This window comes from Solea senegalensis, linkage group LG9 (genome assembly GCF_019176455.1).
Source record: "Solea senegalensis isolate Sse05_10M linkage group LG9, IFAPA_SoseM_1, whole genome shotgun sequence".
Taxonomy (NCBI): Eukaryota; Metazoa; Chordata; class Actinopteri; order Pleuronectiformes; family Soleidae; genus Solea; species Solea senegalensis.
In genome coordinates this window covers 21,547,770-21,569,402 of record NC_058029.1, presented here as the reverse complement: position 1 = coordinate 21,569,402, position 21,633 = coordinate 21,547,770, and the positions used below count along the sequence as shown (strand labels likewise).

General features: G+C 43.2%; 2 protein-coding genes across 3 annotated transcripts; both read right to left on the bottom strand.

Annotated features, from left to right (window-relative positions):
- Positions 1–429: 429 nt before the first annotated feature.
- LOC122775184 (PILR alpha associated neural protein) lies at positions 430–10,056 on the bottom strand. Of its 2 annotated transcripts, XM_044034979.1 has the most exons (6): positions 9,997–10,056; positions 9,374–9,430; positions 8,758–9,167; positions 8,295–8,373; positions 4,833–4,979; positions 430–1,930 (listed from the first exon to the last, which is right to left on the bottom strand). In XM_044034979.1, exons 2-6 carry the CDS (start codon positions 9,382–9,384, stop codon positions 1,909–1,911), a joined length of 669 nt encoding a protein of 222 aa, XP_043890914.1. In that variant the 5' UTR covers positions 9,385–9,430; positions 9,997–10,056; the 3' UTR covers positions 430–1,908. The 2 variants fall into 2 exon arrangements, with proteins under 2 accessions (XP_043890914.1, XP_043890915.1); XM_044034980.1 differs by lacking the exon at positions 4,833–4,979.
- A 546-nt stretch (positions 10,057–10,602) lies between these two features.
- Positions 10,603–20,601, bottom strand: si:ch211-154o6.3 (uncharacterized protein LOC563854 homolog). The gene is given in 14 exon segments (XM_044034857.1): positions 10,603–10,961; positions 12,213–12,301; positions 12,413–12,578; positions 12,730–12,852; positions 13,848–14,070; positions 14,679–14,767; positions 15,349–15,438; positions 15,619–15,705; positions 16,240–16,291; positions 16,294–16,381; positions 16,603–16,726; positions 17,028–17,257; positions 17,696–17,814; positions 20,329–20,601. Coding segments are annotated over 14 exon segments (1,662 nt in total). The 5' UTR covers positions 20,419–20,601; the 3' UTR covers positions 10,603–10,869.
- Between the last annotated feature and the right edge of the window lie 1,032 nt (positions 20,602–21,633).

Below are 21,633 nucleotides of genomic sequence, written 5' to 3'. Positions count from 1 at the left end.
TGCTGGAGGATCTCAGCACACCCGAGTGGCATTTGTCCTCTCGCCTGCGCTGATTTTATTGACATTTGTTTGAAAAACTACACAGGAAATTCTTGCTTAGCATGCTGTTAATCTTTGTGCGGCGAAAGAATCCATATGAGGTTAAGAGATAAGGGGGAAGGCTTCAGACCCTTTTTAGCTGCTGCTCCTCACATGATTGGCACATGCAGGACTTTTTAATGCCAACCCCATGGTTCAAAATCAATGCAGGCGGTTGGACTAAATGTTTAATTCATGCAGAAAAAGATTAGGATATAGAGGTAGCTATTAAAATGCACAATGTAAGCCTTATCCTCTCATAAGTCCCTGCAGATCGCACAGCTCCCCTGGGGGAATTCATTCAGCATGCACAGAAATAAACAGATGCACAAAATGACACACACAAAAAAAGAAGCTCAAACACCAGTATTGAGTCTTTATTGACCTTCCATGGTACAGACCACATTTCTACAGGAATGCTACTAAAAAATCACAAGACTTGGATATCTGGAGCACTGCACGAGTCACACATGATGCCACCAGTACTATGTCTGTAGTGGAAATGTGTGTAAGTGGAGGTTTCATGTCTCAAAGCTGCTTAGAAAAGTTGCCAAACACATACTGACATTTGGCTTTGAAAAGGCTCTATAAGACGTCTCTGACTGATAAAATAGACATTTATAAATAATAGATTTGAAGTAGCTCTCACAAATGTTCATACAGTATACATGCAGATTCATTGGAGACACAAATGATGCTCCTTTATGTACTACTTTCCTTTGGTGCACCCAAGACAGCTGATTTACTGTGGCTCCATGGTGATATGAAGGGAAATGATGATAGTCTTGTTCTTCTCCACATTTTTGATACTTGGCTGTCAAGTGAAAAGAAAATCATTGTTGTGGTTACATCAGTCCTTTTCATCACTTGTAGCGTTCCCATTTCCATGAAGACATAAATCTGTCTTTGTTGTTCGCCATCCAAAAACCTTTGGGAATCGTTGATTCTCAACAGGGATGCCTCTTCCATCTCATCCGTTCCAACTTTGAATATTTTATCTCCGCGCGTGGAAGTGCTTTATGCTTAACACACCTCTGCGTGGTCCAGCGGGAACAAAGGGTGCTCGCAGAGGCTCGACAAAGAGGTGAACGGCAGCCAGATAATTAAGAGAACAAATCACGAGGAAAAAAACTGAGACAAAACAGACTCTTTTATACATTGCAGTATTTGCATTTCAGGCACCCAAAGCAGGGAATAAACAGCAGTTTTCAGAGCGTGACATGTTAAGCACATTGCCGATTGGCTACATCTGTGCCAAACAGCTTTGTGAAATACCCCATTCTGTGTTTGGAGATGCTGAGAATGGCTTTTAAAAAAACCTGCTCTGATTCTGTGCTGAATTTGGGTGTTGTTTCGTGGAGATCTGAACAGTCTGCTGGATTGTAGTTAACGCTGACCAGCGTTACTTGTGCTGCTGAAACACTAGGAACAGTTGTGAAAGCACAGGTAGGGCGTTTAAGGGCTAATGAGATGCTGCATGGCAGTTTAACTTTGTGAATTAGTCATGGCAGGTCCAAGCACAGAGCAGTTGGGTAGCTTAGTAGAGCTCGAGGCCAGAGAGAGGATGGAAAACATGGAGCCGCTGATTGTGATGCAGAGACACAATAAAGAAATTTACACCCAAATAAGGAAGGAAGGAAATGAGTTTGGTTGTTTTTTTCAGACCTCAGGGAAGCCAAGGAGATTTGTGACGACTGGATACCTGGGATCCCTGAATTCACTTCACAGTTTGAGAGAAAAGAAAACATCAGTGCAGGCACGCCCTCTGGTCATGTTGATGCTCCGCCACAGGCCCCCAAGAAACGTTTACCATATGGAAAAACAGTCACCTCAGAGGTTCACAACTGGGATCCTGACACAGCAAGAGACACAGACGGAGAGGAGTGAGAGAGAGAGAGAGAGAAAGAGGGAGGAAGGGAGGGGTGAGGGGATTTGGGGAGCCCAGATGATGGAGGAAAGAGGGGAGGAAGTGGAGCAGAGAGGCCTGGAGCTGGAAATGTGGTGCACACGCAAATGGAAAGCTGCAGCACAGGGGGACTGAGAGGGTTGCAAGGGGAAGAGGTGGAAGAGAAAGAGGAGGAAAGTGGTGGAGGAAAAGATAATGGGTGGGGGGGTGGACACTAGAGAACAGCTCTATAATTAGGGTTGGGTATCATTTTGAATTCGACCAATTCCTGTTCCAATTCCAATTCATGCATCATGCATCTCAAGTCTCTAGTTCTTAGCAATAGCAATTTTCAATTTCACTATGATTTTCTTTAGATTTTTTGTTTTGAAGGCATCAACAAAGGAAATATGTGATGTTTAAAGTGCACATGTGCATGTTTTAGAAAAACACAGCAGCTCACTTAAAGCTCCAGTGAGGAACCTCTATCGCCCCCTGTGGACTTCTGAGTAATTACCTAAACACTGTGGTCTCTTTCTGAATAATAAACCAAAACATTTCAGTCTCTATGACCCAGCTTTTCAGCTGTGTGATGCAGACGCGTGCACATAGTCGGGCAGTTGTTTAGTGGAGCTTACATTTTCAGAATCAAAGTGAACGTCCAGGTTTATTTTTAGTTTCTTCTGAAATGTGTCATGGCTGCTACTTGATGTTTTCAGCTGCTTTGTGAATTTTTAGCATTTTTAAACGTGACATATCTGGGAAATCATCTTCATCTTCTATATTCATACGACTTGACTTGCTTGATTCTTGCAAAAATGATTTTGGACTTGCTCGAGACTTGAAGGTTAAGACTTGAGACTTGCCTGCGACTTGCATATGTGGGACAGAGCGATAGATGTGCTTGCACCTTCACCTCACACACGAGCAGATCCATCTCCACAGCAGAGAATCACTCACTTATCTAGTTTCAAATAGCAATGTGCCAGGCGCAGGTGCACCTGGCTTGGAAAGGGAATGACAATGATTCGGTTTATTGATGTCAGGCTCAAACCCCAACTATGAATAATTCAGACATTAAATACAACTCCTCTGTAACTTGCACCCCACTTTGCATGTAGATTTTGCACCGTGTAACGAGCAGAGGAGGAGTTGGACACGCCCCACAGCACGTGCATCACACAGTTTAGACCATGTGCTACAGATCGTTTGAATCAGGCCCTTGATCTTGTTACATGTCGAGTCTGTCCTTTGAAGGAGCCTTGGGGGTAGTTAGGTCTGGAAGTATGTTAGAGGGTTGTTGATGTTTGTTTGTTTGTTTGTTTGTTGTTGTTGTTGTTGTTAGTTGCAGCCATAAAAGTGTTCATCCATGTTCACAGTTTTCCACAGAGCAGATGGGATGTGTGTGTGTGTACTCCACCGTTCACAAGAAAGTGAACTGCTCTGTAAGGAGGAGTCACCTTGACTTGTTTTTGTAATCATTAAGCAGAATCCAAATTCAACATTTTCTTGGTTCTACGCCAGCGATTCCTAAAGTGTGGGCCGTGAAAAGGTCATTAAATAGAAATAAATATGTATTTGATTTTCAGTTCTGTAATGACGTTTTATATTGCTGTCAAACATGTATGATAGATATTTAGAAAACTTCATAAGGAATAAAACAAAGCCATGGCGTTTAAATGATGTGTTAGAGACATGCAGTATGGGGATGAGGTCAATTGGACACTCTCGATAGGTGTGAGTGTAAGAGTGGATGTGTCACAGTGATGGACTGGCGATCGGTCCAGGGTGTGACCCCGCCTATCGCCCTATGTCAGTTGAGATTGGCACAGCCCCCCACGACCTTCATGTGGAGGATAAAGCGGTAGAAGATGAACGGATTGATTTTTCTTTTATCTGACATGACTCAGGATAAATATTTCTACGTTTGACGCATTTGAGCAGCATAGTTCTCTTTTCAACTTTTCATGGATGCCTCTTTATGCACAGTCATGTGGAGACGATCAGCACTGTGTGAACGATGGATGCACAATATTAGTATTAGCTGATATTGGCTACATATATTTTCGGTATATCGGCAAAGACGCCAAGATCCCACGATATGACTGATGCTGACACCCTCTCTAACTATTTTCCACAATTATGAAAATGTCTATCTACATACGAAGGACTCCTCCCATTGTCCTAAACAGTGAATTCCAACTTATCTCCCAAACAGACGACTTAGAATCCACATCCACCAATCCGTCCTGCTGCTGAACCAGAATCAATGAGCGGTTAAATAACATCAAGCCTACGGACCATTATTATGTCCTGACTGTTGTGTGTGTGTACTTTTATGTCTAACGTTTCTCTTGTATTTGTATTTTGTAACGTAGTGTCCTAAAAACTGCAAAATGAATTTCAGTGAAAACTGAAGTTTTTAAATATCGTATTGTATTGGTTATCGGCTCAAGCACTCCTGATGTGTCGGCATATCAGTTATCAGCACAGGTGTGAACTCACACTGTTTGTATTTAAAAGTTAAGCACTACAGTGTTTAAAAAAAAGAAAAGAAGAAAGGATGGGGTCTGGCTGCCTTTTCACAAGCCCACAGTGACTCATCTGGAGAGTGAGTTTAAAACACTGATACATCTTATGGCCACACCAACACTTCAGGTCTGACTTCTCCACAGAGAGCAGCACTGCTGTCCAATTATAGTCCAGGTTTATCTGCTTACAGTGCACACAAAAGGCCTGAGAAGTCTGCCTCACACACACAATGAAGTCAACTTAAATCCAGAGGTAACGCACACACAGACTCATACAGCAGACACACACACACACACACACACACGGTGTGTGCAGAGCTGGCGAGGCGACTCATTACCTCTCCCTGTCTGTGAAGGAGGAGGAGGTGCTGTGCAGCGTCTGCCGGCTGTCCTCTGAAGCGAGGGAGCGAGGGAGTGCGAGGGTAAGGGGGGGTGCCACGCCACGAGAAAGTGGGGGTGGGTGCTGGGAACAACTGCGATCGTAACTGGGAGAGAATAACATTTCAATGGATAGATGGAGAGAGGAGGGTGAGGATGAGGAGGGGATAGAGGAGAGGAAGAGAGACATTTGGAATATCCAGAGGAGGATACATAGAAGTCAGTGGTAAGAAGGGGCAAGGAAACGGGGAGAAAAGGGTGAGAATTAGAGAAAGAGGCGGGAAAATAAATAGGAATACATCAAAACACAAAAAATAAAGTTGGCGTTTGAGTAAGAGATTACAGTAAAAGAAGGTCAGAGAGAGCAGGAGATGATAGAGGGAGAGGATGAAGAGAAACAGATGTGGGAAAAACAGCAGAGGGAAGACAAAAGACAGAGGAAGGGGAGAGAGAGAGAGAGAGACAGAGAGACAGAGAAACACAGTCAGAGAGCATCAAGAACAGCAGAGCCATTTAGCATCAGCGAACACATTATGCTGCCACTGTGAGAGAGAATTAGTGCACTCATCGGACTCATTAAAAAGGCTGTCAGAGGGGAGAGGGATGGGGAAGGAGGGAGTCGAGGTGGGGGGGTGCTGCAAAGGATGCAACAAGGCAAGGAAACGGGCAGAGTGGTGACACATCATCATCACTGAGGTGTTGCACCGTTACTTCAGTCAGCGAGTTATGGTGACGACACGGTAGGGAGTCAGAGGTTCAGGCTCTTAAGAATACTTAGGATGCACAACAAAGCTGTTCTCACTGCCATAAAAGCCACAGTGCACTCACATCGTCCCTCAGTAACACCTGTCCTCTTTGGGCTCACTTCCACCCCATATGAACACACACACACACACACACACACACACGCACTCGCACATGCACTGTTCACACTTGACAACATTAACCACACTGACAATTTTAGGTCTGTGAAAATCACTGAGCACATATGCTGCACTTTTATGCTCATCACAAACTGGACAGTGGCCAATTTCCACTATGGACTATCATTTCAGTCCATCTGCACCATCCCTCCCTTCTACTATTCATTCTGTGGCACTTTGTCTAACACATGGTGTTATTTACACATTTCTGATACTGAAGCACGTGTCAGTGGAGAGAGAGCGAGGCTGCTGCTGCTGCTGCTGCTGCTGCTGCCATGTCTCCAGTCTTGAATCCCTGCAGTTCTCACTTTTGCGAGGCCAGTTTGGAGCCAGCAGCAGCACGGCATCACTGGCTTTCCCTTCACAACAGGGGCTGGTGAAATAAGTTATAGAAACAACAGTGGCAGGCCTGTTTCACAGAGAGCAGTGCAGGCAGGGTTGCTTATCATGTATCAGCTCAAGGCAAACTGATGGATTATCTGTGCATCTGCAGCCAGACTGGCAGCACTGGGAGAGATAGTAGACTGGTGAGGGAGATAAGAGGAGGCGCTGCGTTAGAGCTCGGCTGCAAGTGAGAGAGGAACCTCGGGGGAAGAGGGCGAAACGCAGGAAGTCAAAAAGCTGTGAGGCAAAGGGGATGGGAGAGTTAGAGGAGGAGACGATGGAGGAGGGTGCCAAACTGAGATTACAAGAGAGTATGACAAAATTATGTGGAGGAGAACAAATTATTGAGATTCAGGCAATGAAAAGAAAAATTAATAACGGGTGAGGTGAACTGATAAGTGCATGACTGTGGGGAAGTAACACTTTACAGTTCACTACAGTAACATTATGGTGACATAGTAATGCCATTATGTTCTTAGAATAATCACCCAGTAATAACTTGGCAATAGCAATGAAAAATGTGCATGAGACATCAGGGAGGATCAATTTTAGCGTAATAATGTGTTATATAATTAAATAATTATCAATTTCGAGTCGCAAAAATGTTCATGTGAAGACATTACACTGATGGAAGCCTGAAGTAACGCTCATTACTGAGCTATCACCTGGATATTATCTGTAAATGACTTATGGTGACTCGCTGTAACATTATCTCCTTATTACCACACCATTACTGTTGTTATTACCAAGCTGGAATGACAGTAATATAACCTCCTCATTACAAATGCATTACGGTAATATTACCATGCTATTACTGTACAGACGTGGAGCTTGACAAGTCAAGGGTGCGTGAGGTGCAGGAAGAGCGTAGTCCCAGAGGTTAAATAAACTGATGGTGTGATCGGCAAAGCGTGGAAGTGACTCACTACATCACAGTCATTGTCTGCCATTCCCGGCTAATGGCCATGTGTGCAACAAGCACTTCCCAGCAGGCCTGAAAATGCAACACATACAGGAGTCCCACCCTCACCCACATGTTTGCATGCTCTCAGTCTGAGAGGCTTAATAGCCGATGGGCTGTTAAAGCACATCGATACCAGTGAAGCCATATTACTGCCTGTGAGACAACAGATCTGTTTTGTTGCTTCCCTCCACCCAAACGGTTGGAGAGAATGTTTAATCATTGCCACTCTAATGGCTCTAAATGACACATCTGTGCCAACTGTGACTTTTAGGAACACACAAGTCATTAGTAAGCAATTACTCAGCACTCACTTTAAGTGTGTGTGTGTGTGGGGGGTGTATGCATTGTGGATGTGCACAGAACACAGACAGACACACCAACATGCTCATGCAAGCATGCGAGTTGAGCTTAAATCAGACATTTTCATCACGAGCCATCACTGAGTCTCCTCTTTAAAATAGCAACTTCTCTTCAAATTCAGTTTTTCAAGACTCACTACTCTCCAATCACTTAACACTAATGGAAAGCCCTGATTGGATTCTGTCTTCGATTTATGTCTGCCCTTCACTCCTCTTCATCATTGGCATCTGCCTATAACCAGGTCAAATGACAATTAGCCTCCCTTTTTGTACGGAGGTTCAAATATAGTTCAAATAGTAAATACATAAAACTAAAGTCTGGACAAAAATTGAGTGTGTGTAAGAGAAGTGTCATTTTCTTCCTGTGTTCCTATCTTATTTATCATCTTGTGATCTCTCAGGCTGGAAAACCTTCTTCATAATCGCTGCAAAACATAAATCTGCTGTAGTTAGAATGCCTAGAATAACCTGCTTTTACAGATTTATCACCTAATTTAACTCTGTTAGTGTTAAAGTACTCACTTGAAAAATATAAAATGTCATATTCAGGAAAGTAAGTCTCCTCCTCTCTGCACCTTATTCCATGTGCATTCTCCAATTTAGAAATTGTCCTAAAAACCCTGAGGTGTATTAATAAAGTGGGTCAGCGTTGTCCTCCTGCTGTGGGGCAGGTGTCCAGCTCCTGACAAGGAAAGTCAACTCTTCCTTCACTCAGTTATACACACTTTGTATAGTTTTGTTGCCACACACAGTGATACACACAAGAGTTTGGAGATGAGATTTGGTTCCTACCAGAGTTTGGCTACAATGATGACAGCTGTCAGGATGAGCAGCGAGGAGATGGTCACGGTGACGTAGAACTGAGGGTCCACTGTAACAGACACACACACACACACACTCATGCTGTTACTAATTTCGGACCGTGATCATTTATTACTGTATCCGGGATAAAAGGAAAAAAAAAATCAGTGCACTTGGATGAAACATGAATTTGGATGTACAGTACAAGACTCTGGCCTCCAACTCTAACACCACTCTGATGACATCTTCCCTCCATTTTGCAGTTTTGACGGCCACTTCCTCTGTGTGAGTGATGAAAACTTCATTCCCTGCCACACTCAGCAATGTGTCTGGCTTTACCCTGGTGACCACTAATTCCCTGGAGGACTCCTGCCACTTGTGTGTGTTCACATGAAACTGCAGCTCATGGTCACCTTCATTTAAAAATCCTTCATGTGCATCTCCTGTGCATCACCTTCCTCAGGCTCTGTCTCCTCGGCTTCCGTCCCTCGGTCCTCCACTCCCTCCTTGTCCTTGGCCTCCAGTGGTTTTTCCTCTCGGGGCTGCATGCTTGAGCCTGGATAAGGCCAGTCCTTAGACGTGGCGGTGTTGGCCTCCTGCTGATTCCCATGATGCTGCAGAGGGTCCGTTTCCTGGCTGGAGAGGAAGTGGTAGGTCTCGTCCTCCAGTGGCTGCGTGGGACCCCACACCACCGCCCACAGAGGGGTGGGTGTAACCTGGGCCGTGACGGACAGCTGGACAGACAGGGCGTCCACCTGCTCCTCGCCTTCACTGTCGTCACGGTTACAGGTGGAGGGCTGTATCACCACAGCAATCAGGAGGAGGGAGGCGAGGGCAGTCAGTCGTGCGACAGGAGAGATGGAGCTGGAGGCGAGATGGGAGGGGGGGAATGAGAAGTGATGAAGTGACACAGAAGTTAGGTGAGAAAATTTACTGCCCACACACACACACTACATGACCTCAACTACTCAAGACATTGATTCTCATGCCAGCCATCAATCTGAATGACATTTTATACATCTGCACACCATACATCCCTCTTTCTTCACCTCAGAAACTATCCATCTTACCATCTCTCCATCGCTTCGCTGTGTTCACTGAGACTCCGCTGCTGCGATCATCGCTCTCTGTGAGATAAGACACAGGGGCAAGTGAGGGATAGATAGACCGAGAGAGAGAGGGAGAGAGAGAGAGAGAGAGAGAGGGAGAGAGGGGAGGGTCCAGCTTTTTTATTTCCACAGTCTTTTTGTCTCAGATAAAAAGCATGTAATCACACACAGCAGCAATAGTGTTGTCAAAAAACCTGCCACCTTTTTTTTTTATTTAAAAACAAATCCCCCAGAGAGACTAAGAGAGAGTTTTAAATGTAGCACTTAATTGTGAGCCGCATCTTTGAAGAGATCAACATCTGCACGCAAAGACACCCAGAAGTACACGGTCACTGCCTGCCCTGCTCTTTCACACACATACAGTGCACACACCTGAGCGCAGCACATTAATCATCATTAGAGCTGTCGAGCATGGAGCCAATACTCTCTATGACACTTTGAGCAAAGAAAGGCAACTTCCCATCTACAACTACTGCCTAAATGCCACAGAAATGTCACTTAATGACACGCACGCAACACCGAGAGACAGACAAGACACACAAACACACACACACACACGCCAACACATCAGTTATCATGCCTACCTCTGGCAGTGGAGAAAGGGAATGAGAGAGGGAGACAGAGAGAAAGGGGGAGATACAGAGAGCAAGTGAGGGGGAAAAAAAGCATCGGTTGCCTTAGCGACTGAGACATGTAGAGTCTGCCAGAGTACAAGAGGAGAGAGAGAGAGGGAGAGAGAGGGTTGGGGGGAGAGGGGGAGAGGGGGAGAGAGATGTAGGGAGGGCAGGAGACTGTAGCAAAGAGATTTAAATGCTAATTATGCGTGTGTGTTTTAAAAAAAAAAAAAATAGGTTCAATTAAACAGACGCAGTGGAAAAGAAATGAATTTGACGAGTGAAAGAGAAATGATACAGAGAAAGACATTAATAAGCTCATTTTGTGGGCGGTGGGTAAAAAAAGAGAAAAAAGAAACCCAACTTCAATTCTGTTTACAAAAACAGCAAGGACACCCTAGAGAGAAATAGACAACTGCAGACAGTATAGAGGGGGAGAAGGAAGAAATGGATGGAATATAATTGAATTTACATTCGTTTACACAGGATGCACAGGCAGAGCGAGGCGGTGAACTGTTGTGTCACAAAAGGAACATTGTCGGATTGAAATACACAAAAAAAGACAAGAGATGGAAATTTGGAGGTCAGAGTCTTAGTTTAACTTTATTATGAGTGGATGTCATATATACATAGAAAACAATCTGCCTATCACTCACTCACACACACACACACACACACACACACACACACACACTCTCTCCATCCATATGCTCCCCCTCCACATTGAGTCTGTCACACTTCTCTCCTCTGCTCCCTCCTTCGCTGTCACTTGGCGCACTCCCTCCCTCTCATTTCCTCTTCACGGCTGCAGGCCGTGGCGTCCTCAGCGTGAGAAACCAGCACTCACTGGAGAACACAGCGCAACCACGACGAGGATCCCTCATCCTCCGCACCGTCAGACCGGCTGTGAGCACCATCATCATCATCTTCGAAACCTAAACAAGACGAGGAGGTCATTTAAATTTGTCTCAATATGCATCACCTTAAAGGAGCAAATGTATCACACTACGCCATAAAATGACCATGATACGGATGTCATCCGAGATGAAGGAAACATCAATTGAAACACTGATAACAACTATGTATGGGTTTTTTTGGTGTTGTGGTCTGTTGTGCTACCCACATAAAAAGCCTCACTACCGCTCTGAAAAATGTCTAGACCAGAGGAGAAGCCAAATGAGGCTCTGCGGTGGAGGAGATGTGTTACACTAGTGAAAGCAGATACGGTTAACACAGATGTGCCAACGTGGATCATTTTCTCCTGGACAGGGAAGCAAAACACAAAGCTACAGCCAATATTAGTGACCACTCTCTCAGTCATGTGTGTGTATGCCAGTGGTGATTGCCCTAAGACAGCAAGGAAAGCTCAGCTTCCTCTGAAATGTCATCATATACTGTATGTGTTGTGTTGTATTCACATTTCAATACTAAATGTGCGCTAGAACCCGATTAGAACGTGTCACTATAGTTCGTTCAGCATCAGTTGTTTATCACGGATGACGGATCGTCTTACGTGATTTTCGTATTCCGGTATTCTCTCGTATTCTCCACATTAAAACCACCTGAAGCTCAGTTTCAACTGTTCTCTATGGGACGCCACAGAATATGTTTGGGGTTTTTTTTAACTGTCCGAAAGGCGGAACCAGTTTTTGAATGAAAGTGTTGCAGAAACATATGACATATGACCTTTTCTGCCTCAGTCCTGTGTGGATTTTGTGAGGGAGGTCTGGACACAAATTGCTGGTGTGTTATTTGCTCTGCGATATAGCCCATTTTTATTTTAACATAGACACTGCAAATAAAAACACTATTAAAGCATTTTAGCTTTACATAATTATCATGCTTCTGCATTTGCAGAATTTATGTAAGAATTTAAACAACTGGGCCTGAAATGAGCTTCCCCTGTTTCAAAGATCAGCAACCGCCACTGATGTACGTGCCTGATCACAGAGTAACACGGGGTATAAATGCAGCTCCATGTTTCTGTGTTCCACAAACCATGCTGTACATTGCTTTAATTGGGATGACAGCAACCAATTGAAATGCTCAGGATTGATGATGCACATATTTTACATGCATCCCCTTTAATTAACATGGCGGCTTAATATGTAATTCCACAGTTTGCTATTAAGCGTGTGACTCAAGGCAATAGAGATGAAGTGTGAAATTACAGTGTGTGTCTATACCATCAGTTTCCTCGTCATCTTCTGTTTCCGCCTCTGATTCCAGGAAGCAGAAATCCAACCGGCTGTCTCTCTTCACTGAGATGTCACCTCTGTAACATTTGTACCCACAATTCATTCAAGAGCTATCATCAACACGTGTCAATGAATATTCAAACACAGACTTAAGTTTCTGGAGCAGTGTTCACAGGTGTTGTACCCACCTCTGCTTCCCGGAGCTGGGGAGCTGCTCCCATACAGTGAGAGTGCGGCCTCCCGTAACCCACCGGTGGTCTCCGCTCCCCGTGGCCCATGTCGCAAAGCAGAGGATTCTGGGAGCATCCGGCCAGGTCAGAGAAGCCAGGTAGCGACACTGAGGCAGAGAGAATACTGCAGGCAGGAAATAAAAGGGGGCGGAGGTCATCGGAAGGAAACAAAGTGGTTTCGATTTCTTCTTACGACTTTATTGTGCTGTCACACACACACACATCAGAGTGCAGTGAATAACTTGTGGTTGCACATGGTTTGCTCTGGAACTCACAATTTAATGTGCTCTCTCCATTTACCAGATCGTAGCAGGAGCCAATTAGGAGGCCTCCTGTCTGGTGGACACAATCTGTTACCGCGGCGATGCTGCTGTGATTGGTCAGCCTGGATGTTGATCCTGTGATAATTAAACAGATGTTAGGTGGAAGGATTATGCAAATATTCCAACGTCTACTCTTTTCTTTTGCTCTACATCTAACAACATTTTTTTTTAGATTATTTGTAATTTTGCAATTTAAAGGTACAGTGTGTAAAATGTATTTAACAGCTATTGGTGAAGTTGCGAACAAGGGCCTTTCTGTATTGGAGTTTGTAAGTTCTCCCTGTGAGTGTGTTTGTGTGTGTGTGGGTTTTCTCCGGGTTCACCGTTTTTGCATGCAGGTTTAGGGATTAGGAGAATTGGACACTCGAAATTGACCATGGGTGTGAGTGTGAGAGTGGATGGTTGTTTGTCTCAATCGTGGCCCTGTGATGGGCTGGGGACCTCTGTTTTGTAGTAATAAAAAACAGCAATTCATCCAATCACCTGATTGGTACAATTGAATATTATGAAGTATATATTTTTTTGCATATTATTTTATCTTCAAATAAAATCTGCCAAAATGAAACTAATTTTACCAAACTGGACCTTTTTTAAAATACAGTGACACATGAAAATTAGGGTAGGCTAGGGGCAATGTTGTCATCTAGATCCAAAATGCCCCCCGTCACATAATAATCAGGGGTGGTATGGCTCCACACAAGCGTATCACAGGTGACACAAACTGTCACCTTCTCAAAGACAAACACATTTATTAACATTTATGGAGGAGCAGTAACATAAATGCTCAGTTTAACAGCCTCCTAACAATGTCCCAGTGACCAGCGATGTCTCTGTTACAAAGCATCTTTAGGTTTACACTCTTTCCACTTAACAAGTATCAGCGTTTCGACTGAGCCACCAGCTAAAACCCATAGGCATGCAGTAAAGTCACAGGTCAAAGTGTCCAAAGGGAGCTCAGTGGTTAAGATCTCTGTCATCAAGGCATGCACCTCTGACCACAAATGGCTTAATGTGCCACAATTATCTAACACACACACACACAAGTGTGTTCAATTAACTCCAGAGCTCACCGGTCCTCCAGTGCAGGATCTTGACCCAGGCTTGACCATAAGCCAGGAACACTCTGTCTCCCCTCGGGCTAAGGGTCAGTCGCCCACCCGAGCCACTGCCACAACCGGTCACCTGAACACCCCAGTGTTGGAGCTGCCTCAGGGGGTCTCGGTCTGTACATCGGTTCTCCCACACAGACACCCCTCCCTCAGCCGAGCCGCTGAACACCAGCGGACCTTGAGACTATGGAGGGCACAGGAGACATGGTTGTCATGGTGATGTTGAGTCTTTATCCAGTGTTGTGTGTGCAAGTGCGTGTTAAAGAGAGAAAGACAAGCAGAGTGTATATATATATATATATATATATATATATGTACTGAATGTTTGTGTGAACAGTTTCAAATTGTCTGTGGCGTTGTGTGATACAAATGGATTATGTGCTTTGCATGATCAAAAACAACAACGACGATAACAATGATGCGCTGTGCTTTAATGCTTCAGGCACATTTTCATGACTGAAAATTGAAAAAAAGTGCACATGCAGCTGTGGATTTCAATATTCATAAAAAACCTTTTTGCTCAAAATATGTACAGTGTGCTCTCTCTAAAATTGGCCAAGCTTACAACTAAATATCTTTGATTTCCATTTAAAAGGAATGATGGCAGTCTGATTTCCTGAGAAAAGGCTCTTTTCTTTCTTTGTTTCTCGTTGTTTCTTTCTTTCATTTTTCTTTCTTTCTTTAACAAATCAGTAACCAGGACTTCAGAATCTTTTTGCTAAAAATGAAGGCAGCTTGAGCATCCTCAGGGTGGACGTTGTGTCACGGTGAGCAGGTCAGTAACCCACACACCTGGATGCAGGTGACAGCGTCCTGGTGAGCGTTGATTGACTGGCAGTTCTCGAAAGTGTGCCAGCTCCAGGCTTGAACTTTCCCCCCGTCTGCAGGGTGACAGAGTGTGAGGTTAACATGTGCTGACAGGCGGCTGGCAGTCATTATAGTTGGTCACGGTCAAACCCACCTGAGTCTGGCTGCCTAAACTCTATGTGCCTCTATCTCTCTGATTCACCCTGATACTGCCTCTGTTGCACTGACTAACTCACTGGCAGATGATGCCACTCGGCCCAGCATATTAGTGGACATGTAAGAAAGATATATGTAGCACATAACTATTAGTATAGAGGTGTTTGGATCACGTGTTGCCCAGCAACATTCCTGTGCTGCAGCAGTAAAATTGTGCTAGTACAAACACGTTAGAGTATGACTAAAAACACAAAGTTTGACAGTGTTAACGCTGATAATAAGACATTAACATAAAAAAATGCAATTATTAGACATTTAGTTAAATAATAAGCTGTTGCCGATTATTTAACACTGGTCAAAGTTGACCTCCCTCTTAAATAGAAACCAGTTATGCTGTAAATCTGATGTTATGGGCACATTTCTGACTCTGATTATTGTCCACTGTGTAACAAGCTTCTAATTTTCCCCACATACACCGACTGACCACACATAATCGTACCCGATCCGGTGATAATGTAGCCGTCTCCCTCTGGCACAAAACACAGAGCAGTCACAGCATTGAACGTGTAGATTGACTTTACACACTGTCCTGGAGGGAACAGGAAAATACTCATTTAATAGACAAGACACACACCACCAGTCAGCCAGGGATACAATGATTACAATGCACGTCCACACGCACACACATATATTATCCACACAAAGCCCTGAGGTGTGCTGTAACTTAATACATATAGATGTATATTTGTGTTGGTGTGGTTAAGCGTACCAATGCTCAGGGCCCAGATCTTCACATAGCAGTCTGCTGAGCCACTCAGAATAAACCTCTCCTTGTCGGACAAAGACAGAGACCAGGCTGTAGGGAGGGCAAACACAGACAAAAGAGCGGGAGGGGATGGAGGAAGAGGAGGAGGAGGAGGAGGAGGAGGAGGCAGTGGGGATCAGAAAGAGAGAAACGGATGAGGACAGATAGATTAAGCTGAGAAGAAGTTGTAAATAAATGATGATGTTCAAAAAAACAGCTTGCAAGAAAGATGCAGCAAGAGAACAGACTTTCTTTAAGACGTTGTGTGTAAGAAAAAGAAAAAGAAATCATTAGTCAATGAGTGCAGTGTTTACACAGGTCAAGTGTCCTGCACTTCCACGCTTGATATTTTCAGTTGAGTGTGAAGGGGAGAGTGGAGGTGGAGAGTAAGAGAGGCAGTTGGAGTTGACATGATGGAAGTTTGTCTGAATGCTTGAGACAGACAGTGTCTCTACGGTGTCTGCTGAGGTTATCTCTCACTGGGCTTGATCTGATGAACTGCTCCTTTAATTACCAGACTCTCCTGGCATTACTCAGCTGTTGTTGTGTGTGTGTGTGTGTGTGTGTGTGTGTGTGTGTCCTCACCCAGCCTCTTGCAGTACTCTGGTGGAGGGACTGATACTCTGGTGGAGGGACTGATAGACAGGTAACCCCACCCGTGTGCCCCCCCAGGTTCTTGTGCTCTGTTGCCGTGGGAACATGCCACACCTTCACCGTGGTATCTCGGCTAAGACGAGAATGGAGACAGAGATGGAGGAGGAGTCAGAGTCGGTGAGAGCAGCCAGGATAAACAAGCGTTTGACATAAACCACAAGAGAGTTGAGTTGAGTGGAGGAAAAACAATTACATGTCAGACAGCGAGGGAAAGAGTGGAAGCATATTAAGTAATAAATTGGGTGAAATGTTCCCTTTTTCACACGTGCAATACTGTGCAAATCGGGGCTTTACCTTCCAGAAACCACCAGATTGTCGACGGCAACCACACAGGTGACAATGTCATTGTGACCCTCCAACTGCCTCAAGCGAAACTTCGCCTTCTCCCAAGATCCTTTGAGTGATGAGAATTCAGCTTCTGTGAGAAAAAAACGATTTGTTCAATTAGCAATGTTGACTCATCAGCACCCCGGCTTGTTAATCTACACACTTCTTCAATATGGATTAGTCTGCCACTGCAACGTGTGGCGCTAATTTAGCTCCAAGGGTGTAAACATGCGTCTGTCATCAGGGAACACAAATGCAGCTTTTTTTTATACCATGTAAGCTTGTCAAGATTCCTCAGGGGCAAAGATGTACAATCTGATTTAAGATGTTGATCACAAATGAAAGCATTGCATTTTATTTTTAAAAATGCCTGCGTTTCCTGATGATTCCACCTTCTTGTCGCAGTTGCTGTTCCTTGTCAGACTCTGGACAGTCTGCAGACACGTCTTGCTTGTGACCTGACACCTTGGCCGGCTCTGTCTTTTCCCGTTGTCTGTCCACTGCTGTCTCCCTCTGCCTGACAGCTGGTGATGGCGTTGCTTGAGCTTTGAACTCCTCTCCACCTTTAAGGACCTTAGAGGCAGGAGGCTTTTGTGACGGAAGTGCCCCAGGAGCATCGTCCCTGTGTCAGTTCAGAGAGGAAGGACCAGATGAACAATCAGGATTCACAACATCAACACCTGTGGAGGTTTCTCCAAGCTCCACATAAAACAATAACAGTAGTTTTTAATGAGCTCCTGGTGTGTATAAGAGAGAGAATGTGCGTCTTTCACTGAGTTTGATGTTAATTCCAGGATGCCGGTTTCCCTAATCTGCACAAAGGCCGTGAGCATCGTTAACAGACAGGATGACATCCCAGAGTGATGTTTACATGGTACATTACAAACAGTAGAAACTTCCTGATTTTAGTAAAGCGTGACAGGATTTGACCTCCAGTCTGTTTTGATAGACATACAAAATGATGAAAGACTTCAAAGTGAATGTTGTTGCTTTTGAAGAATTATCCTCACAAACACACACACACATGTACACCCACAATACATCTCCCTCACTTCCTTACACTTGTCTTTTCATCTTCTCCTTTTTTCTGTCTCCCACAATCCCCAGAGTTTGCTGCGGGCCAGAAAGCTGCAGCTGAAGCTCAGCCAATCTGGAACGCAGCTCCGCCTTCCTGGAGATCTAAGAGAGAGGAGGGCACGTGATTGGTTGTAAACCAAGCTACTAAATCCACAAGTTGTTTGTGAGCACATTACAACCAACATACTTGGCTCGTCTTGATTTATTAGCCTGGCAACTGGCAACATACGCCACACTCGTGATTGTGACTGATGAAATATGCATGAATGATTGAATTAGGTCTTTCTGCTTGATATGAAATGACTGTTGTACTAATCGTCCACAGTTTTTACCCAGTTTATTAAGTCTGTGCATTTTCTGAGAAAATCACCCTGCATGTGTCATCATCTCAGTTATCTCAGCTTGGGGCTCGGAAACATATGCATTACCAATAATTACCAGAAAGTGGGGTTGCAGCATGTAACACAATTTAGAAAATTTGTGTTTACACTCTGTCCCTTACATGCACACAAATGTGACAAATGTGGGAAAGACCCAGTGTGTAAGAATCAGTGACATCGAATGGTGAGGGTGCCACATTGACGGGACTCCTGCACTCCAGTGCGTCAGAGAACTACGTTGTCTGTCACTTCATCTCTTGCAGAGTAAGATTCGGCTTGTTTCCATCACGGTACAGTTCAGTTTGGTATAGTAGTGTACGGTTTGGAGTGGTAAAGTCGTTGGCCAGGCTTGCGTTTTGATGGAGAACAGTACATTTACTTAGTAGGCGGGATGTGCCGCATCAGCGAAATACGTAGCAATGTTGTCTTACCGGTGCATCGACAGCGAACAACGTCATTGAATGCAAATCTGCTTGATTTGTGGCTGTTTGTCTCAACAAGATGTCAAGCTTCATATGAGAATAGACTGCAGGTGTCAAAGAAACACCGGTCGCAAGGGAGTGACACTTTTCTGTCGCCCAAACAGCTGACTGTTGTGGGTCTAGTTCCACCCGAACCGTACCATTACGGTTGGGGCCGGTTATTTTGGTACTTATTTTACGTACTGTACTGAACCAAACCGCTCCACTCCTGTCGGAACATGGCAGCACAAGATGGCAGCCTCTGTAGAGCAAAAGCCTAAACTACAAATAAACTGCTTATTCTAAGCAAACAAAACCTAAAAATGGTTTTTATTTTAAAACGATTCTACACTTACACTGAAACATGATTTTGGGTAGTATAGTAAGTTTCTAACCAATACATTTTACACACTGGACCTTTAAGTGGCTTCACACTGAAAGTATTCCTGGATTTTATAGCTACAATTAATTAATGTGTTAATTGGTTGTTCACTGAGGCATCACTACTATAGATACGTAGATACTTTGTCTAAACCATAGGTTCAGATAAAGAGAAAATATTACTTATTCACAGCAAATCAGTTGTACTTACCACAGCATCACACCTGACCCTGACCATCACTACCAAATGACCCTCAGCTGTAGCTGTACGACCATTTCTAACATAAACACTAAACTCATAGAGACCAAACCTGGTCCTAATGAGGCAGAACCTCATTGCTGATTATTGGTTAGGTTTAGGGTTAAAGTTTGAATTGTGGTTAGGTTAGGTTAGGGTCTGGAATTGACTGGTTATGGTTAAGTTAGGGATAACACATTGTTTAGGCCGTCAATGCAGTGTCCTAAGAAGGACAGCTGCGAAAACCGTGTGTGTGTGTGTGTGTGTGTGTGTGTGTGTGTATGAGACTGCAGGCATTCATTTTCCTGTTTTAAATTAGCAATGAAAAGACAGTTCAGTGAGCACAAAACACTGCTGTGGGGCCTGGCTATAACTTACAACACTCAGGTGCACTGCACTGCCCTTTGCTGGAGTTTCTTTTCTGATGCACGTATGAGCTTCTGACTGCTGAGGGGGAAACTGTCAAATGTTTCACTTTCAGTCACTGATGGAACATCTGTCACATTGTTAAAGCTATTTTAATTCATAAAAGTACAAAATATCAGATTCATTAAAACAGCCTGCCAGAGGAGATGAGAATGGCAATTAATATTGTTTTAGCGAAGCAAGAGCATTCTCTAAGTCCATTATACTTGGTATAACTCCATACCACTTTATATCTTATATATACATCATAATGAATTTACCTTTTCCCTCTTCCAGTATCCATTTCCATTTATTTTTACTTTATCAGATGTTTTATTCACATACAATTTGTTTTATTGTTATTTTTATTGCTCTAACTTTCCATTTTATTGCATGACTTAATATGAGACTATTTGTTAGAAACTTTGAAGCGTAATTGATGTTCGATTGATCAATCGAACATCAATTATTTACAACTTATAACACTGTAAACTTGGCAGCTGTGTACACAATTTTCTTTGCCGTAATGAGTGTGAACTGTTTGGTGCAGGAATATGAAACCCTAATCTACAAACTGCTCTTCGTAAACCTGGAAATGTTCATTTCTTCTTGTCTTTTATTAAAAACATTGACTTTAAACTGTGTCTGTGCTGTGATGAAGTCTGTTGTTGCACTTGAGGGAAATCTATTCAGGATTTGATTAACTCACATAGATCGCATTAAGAAAAAGGCAGATGAAGTGTTTCTGTACCTTGAATCTCTCCTCTGGGCTCAGACTGATTTTTATTTCCAGATTCTCAATCTGTCTCAACTTCTTCTGCAGCTTCCTCACCTCCCCCATTTGCAGCACAGGCTTTTCTGCAAAGCAGCGAACCTTGAAATTCCACTTTAAACGCAACTGACTGGATTTCGGGTTGAAAAGTCAAACACACAACAATAAACGATAAGTGTGGAGAGGTTTCAATAAATGAATCACACGGATCGACTGTGTGAAGAAGACGGACGTGTCGCCGGATGTTGACGACGTGGTAGACGACATGTATTACTGTTTTTACAGCGCCATCTTGTGAATTACTATGGTATTAGCTTAAACACTGTTAATAACAAGTTATTCATTTCACATGCAGTACTTTATAAAGGACATGGCAGTTTTATGTTTGCTACGGTTTATTTACACATTGGATATTAGAAGTGAGTTTGATCTCTGGTGGACAAAAGCTGTGTTTCCGAGTCGTAACTGTGATTTAAGAGAAAACAAACTACATAACAACAATATTGACGGTTTTATTTTGGTGAAATATGGGCTCATGTTTCATAAATAATAGTAAAACGGAATTTTAATATATATATGTATATATACATATATACATACATAAGGCAAAGACATACTAAGTCACAATGATGACATTTACAGTGCTAAACAAATGTATTAGACCACCACCCAATGTAAGGTTTATGCCACAGCTGCACTAAATTAACATCATTGGTAATTATCAAATCATTGTTTATGTTTATGTATCAGTACATAGAAGCCCTTCAACCAGAATTATATTTTAAATGCTAAAATATAATTATCATTGTTAAATTCACTGTTTTTAACACAAAAGCACATTATTATTTCTTGATTGAATTTATAGTTAATTAATGTTACACTTGATTAATTTCTGACTTCTCAGAGAAGAAGCCCAGTAAGCCAGTTTGTTATTTGCCAAATAAATAACAATGACATTTTTGAACAAGAAATGTTTATGTTTTCTCGTTTCTATGACAGGTGGTCTAATTTGTTAAGCACTGTATGTCAAATGTACATCATGAATACTTATTTCCACTGTGGACATTTCATATACTGTAATATTTAGAAATGTATGTTATATGTAATATATATAAATATATATTTAGATATCTGGAGGAAGAATATATGTGATAATAGGATAAGTGACATAGAATATGGTAATATGACTCTCAGTGTGGGGATATATTACACTATGTATTTTATTTATGACATTTCCTTGTGGGATTAAAGGTTCCCTTTGTTATATCTCAAACACCAATTCCA

Bases quoted from the DNA above. Each gene is read 5' to 3' on its own strand.
- LOC122775184 (XM_044034979.1), bottom strand. The intron at 8,374-8,757 runs GTGATGCACAGG...TGTCTGTTACAG, and splicing joins GGAGACAGAGCCTGAGGAAG to TGGACCCTCAGTTCTACGTC. The intron at 4,980-8,294 runs GTAGGAACCAAA...ATTCTCTCCCAG, and splicing joins ATCATTGTAGCCAAACTCTG to TTACGATCGCAGTTGTTCCC.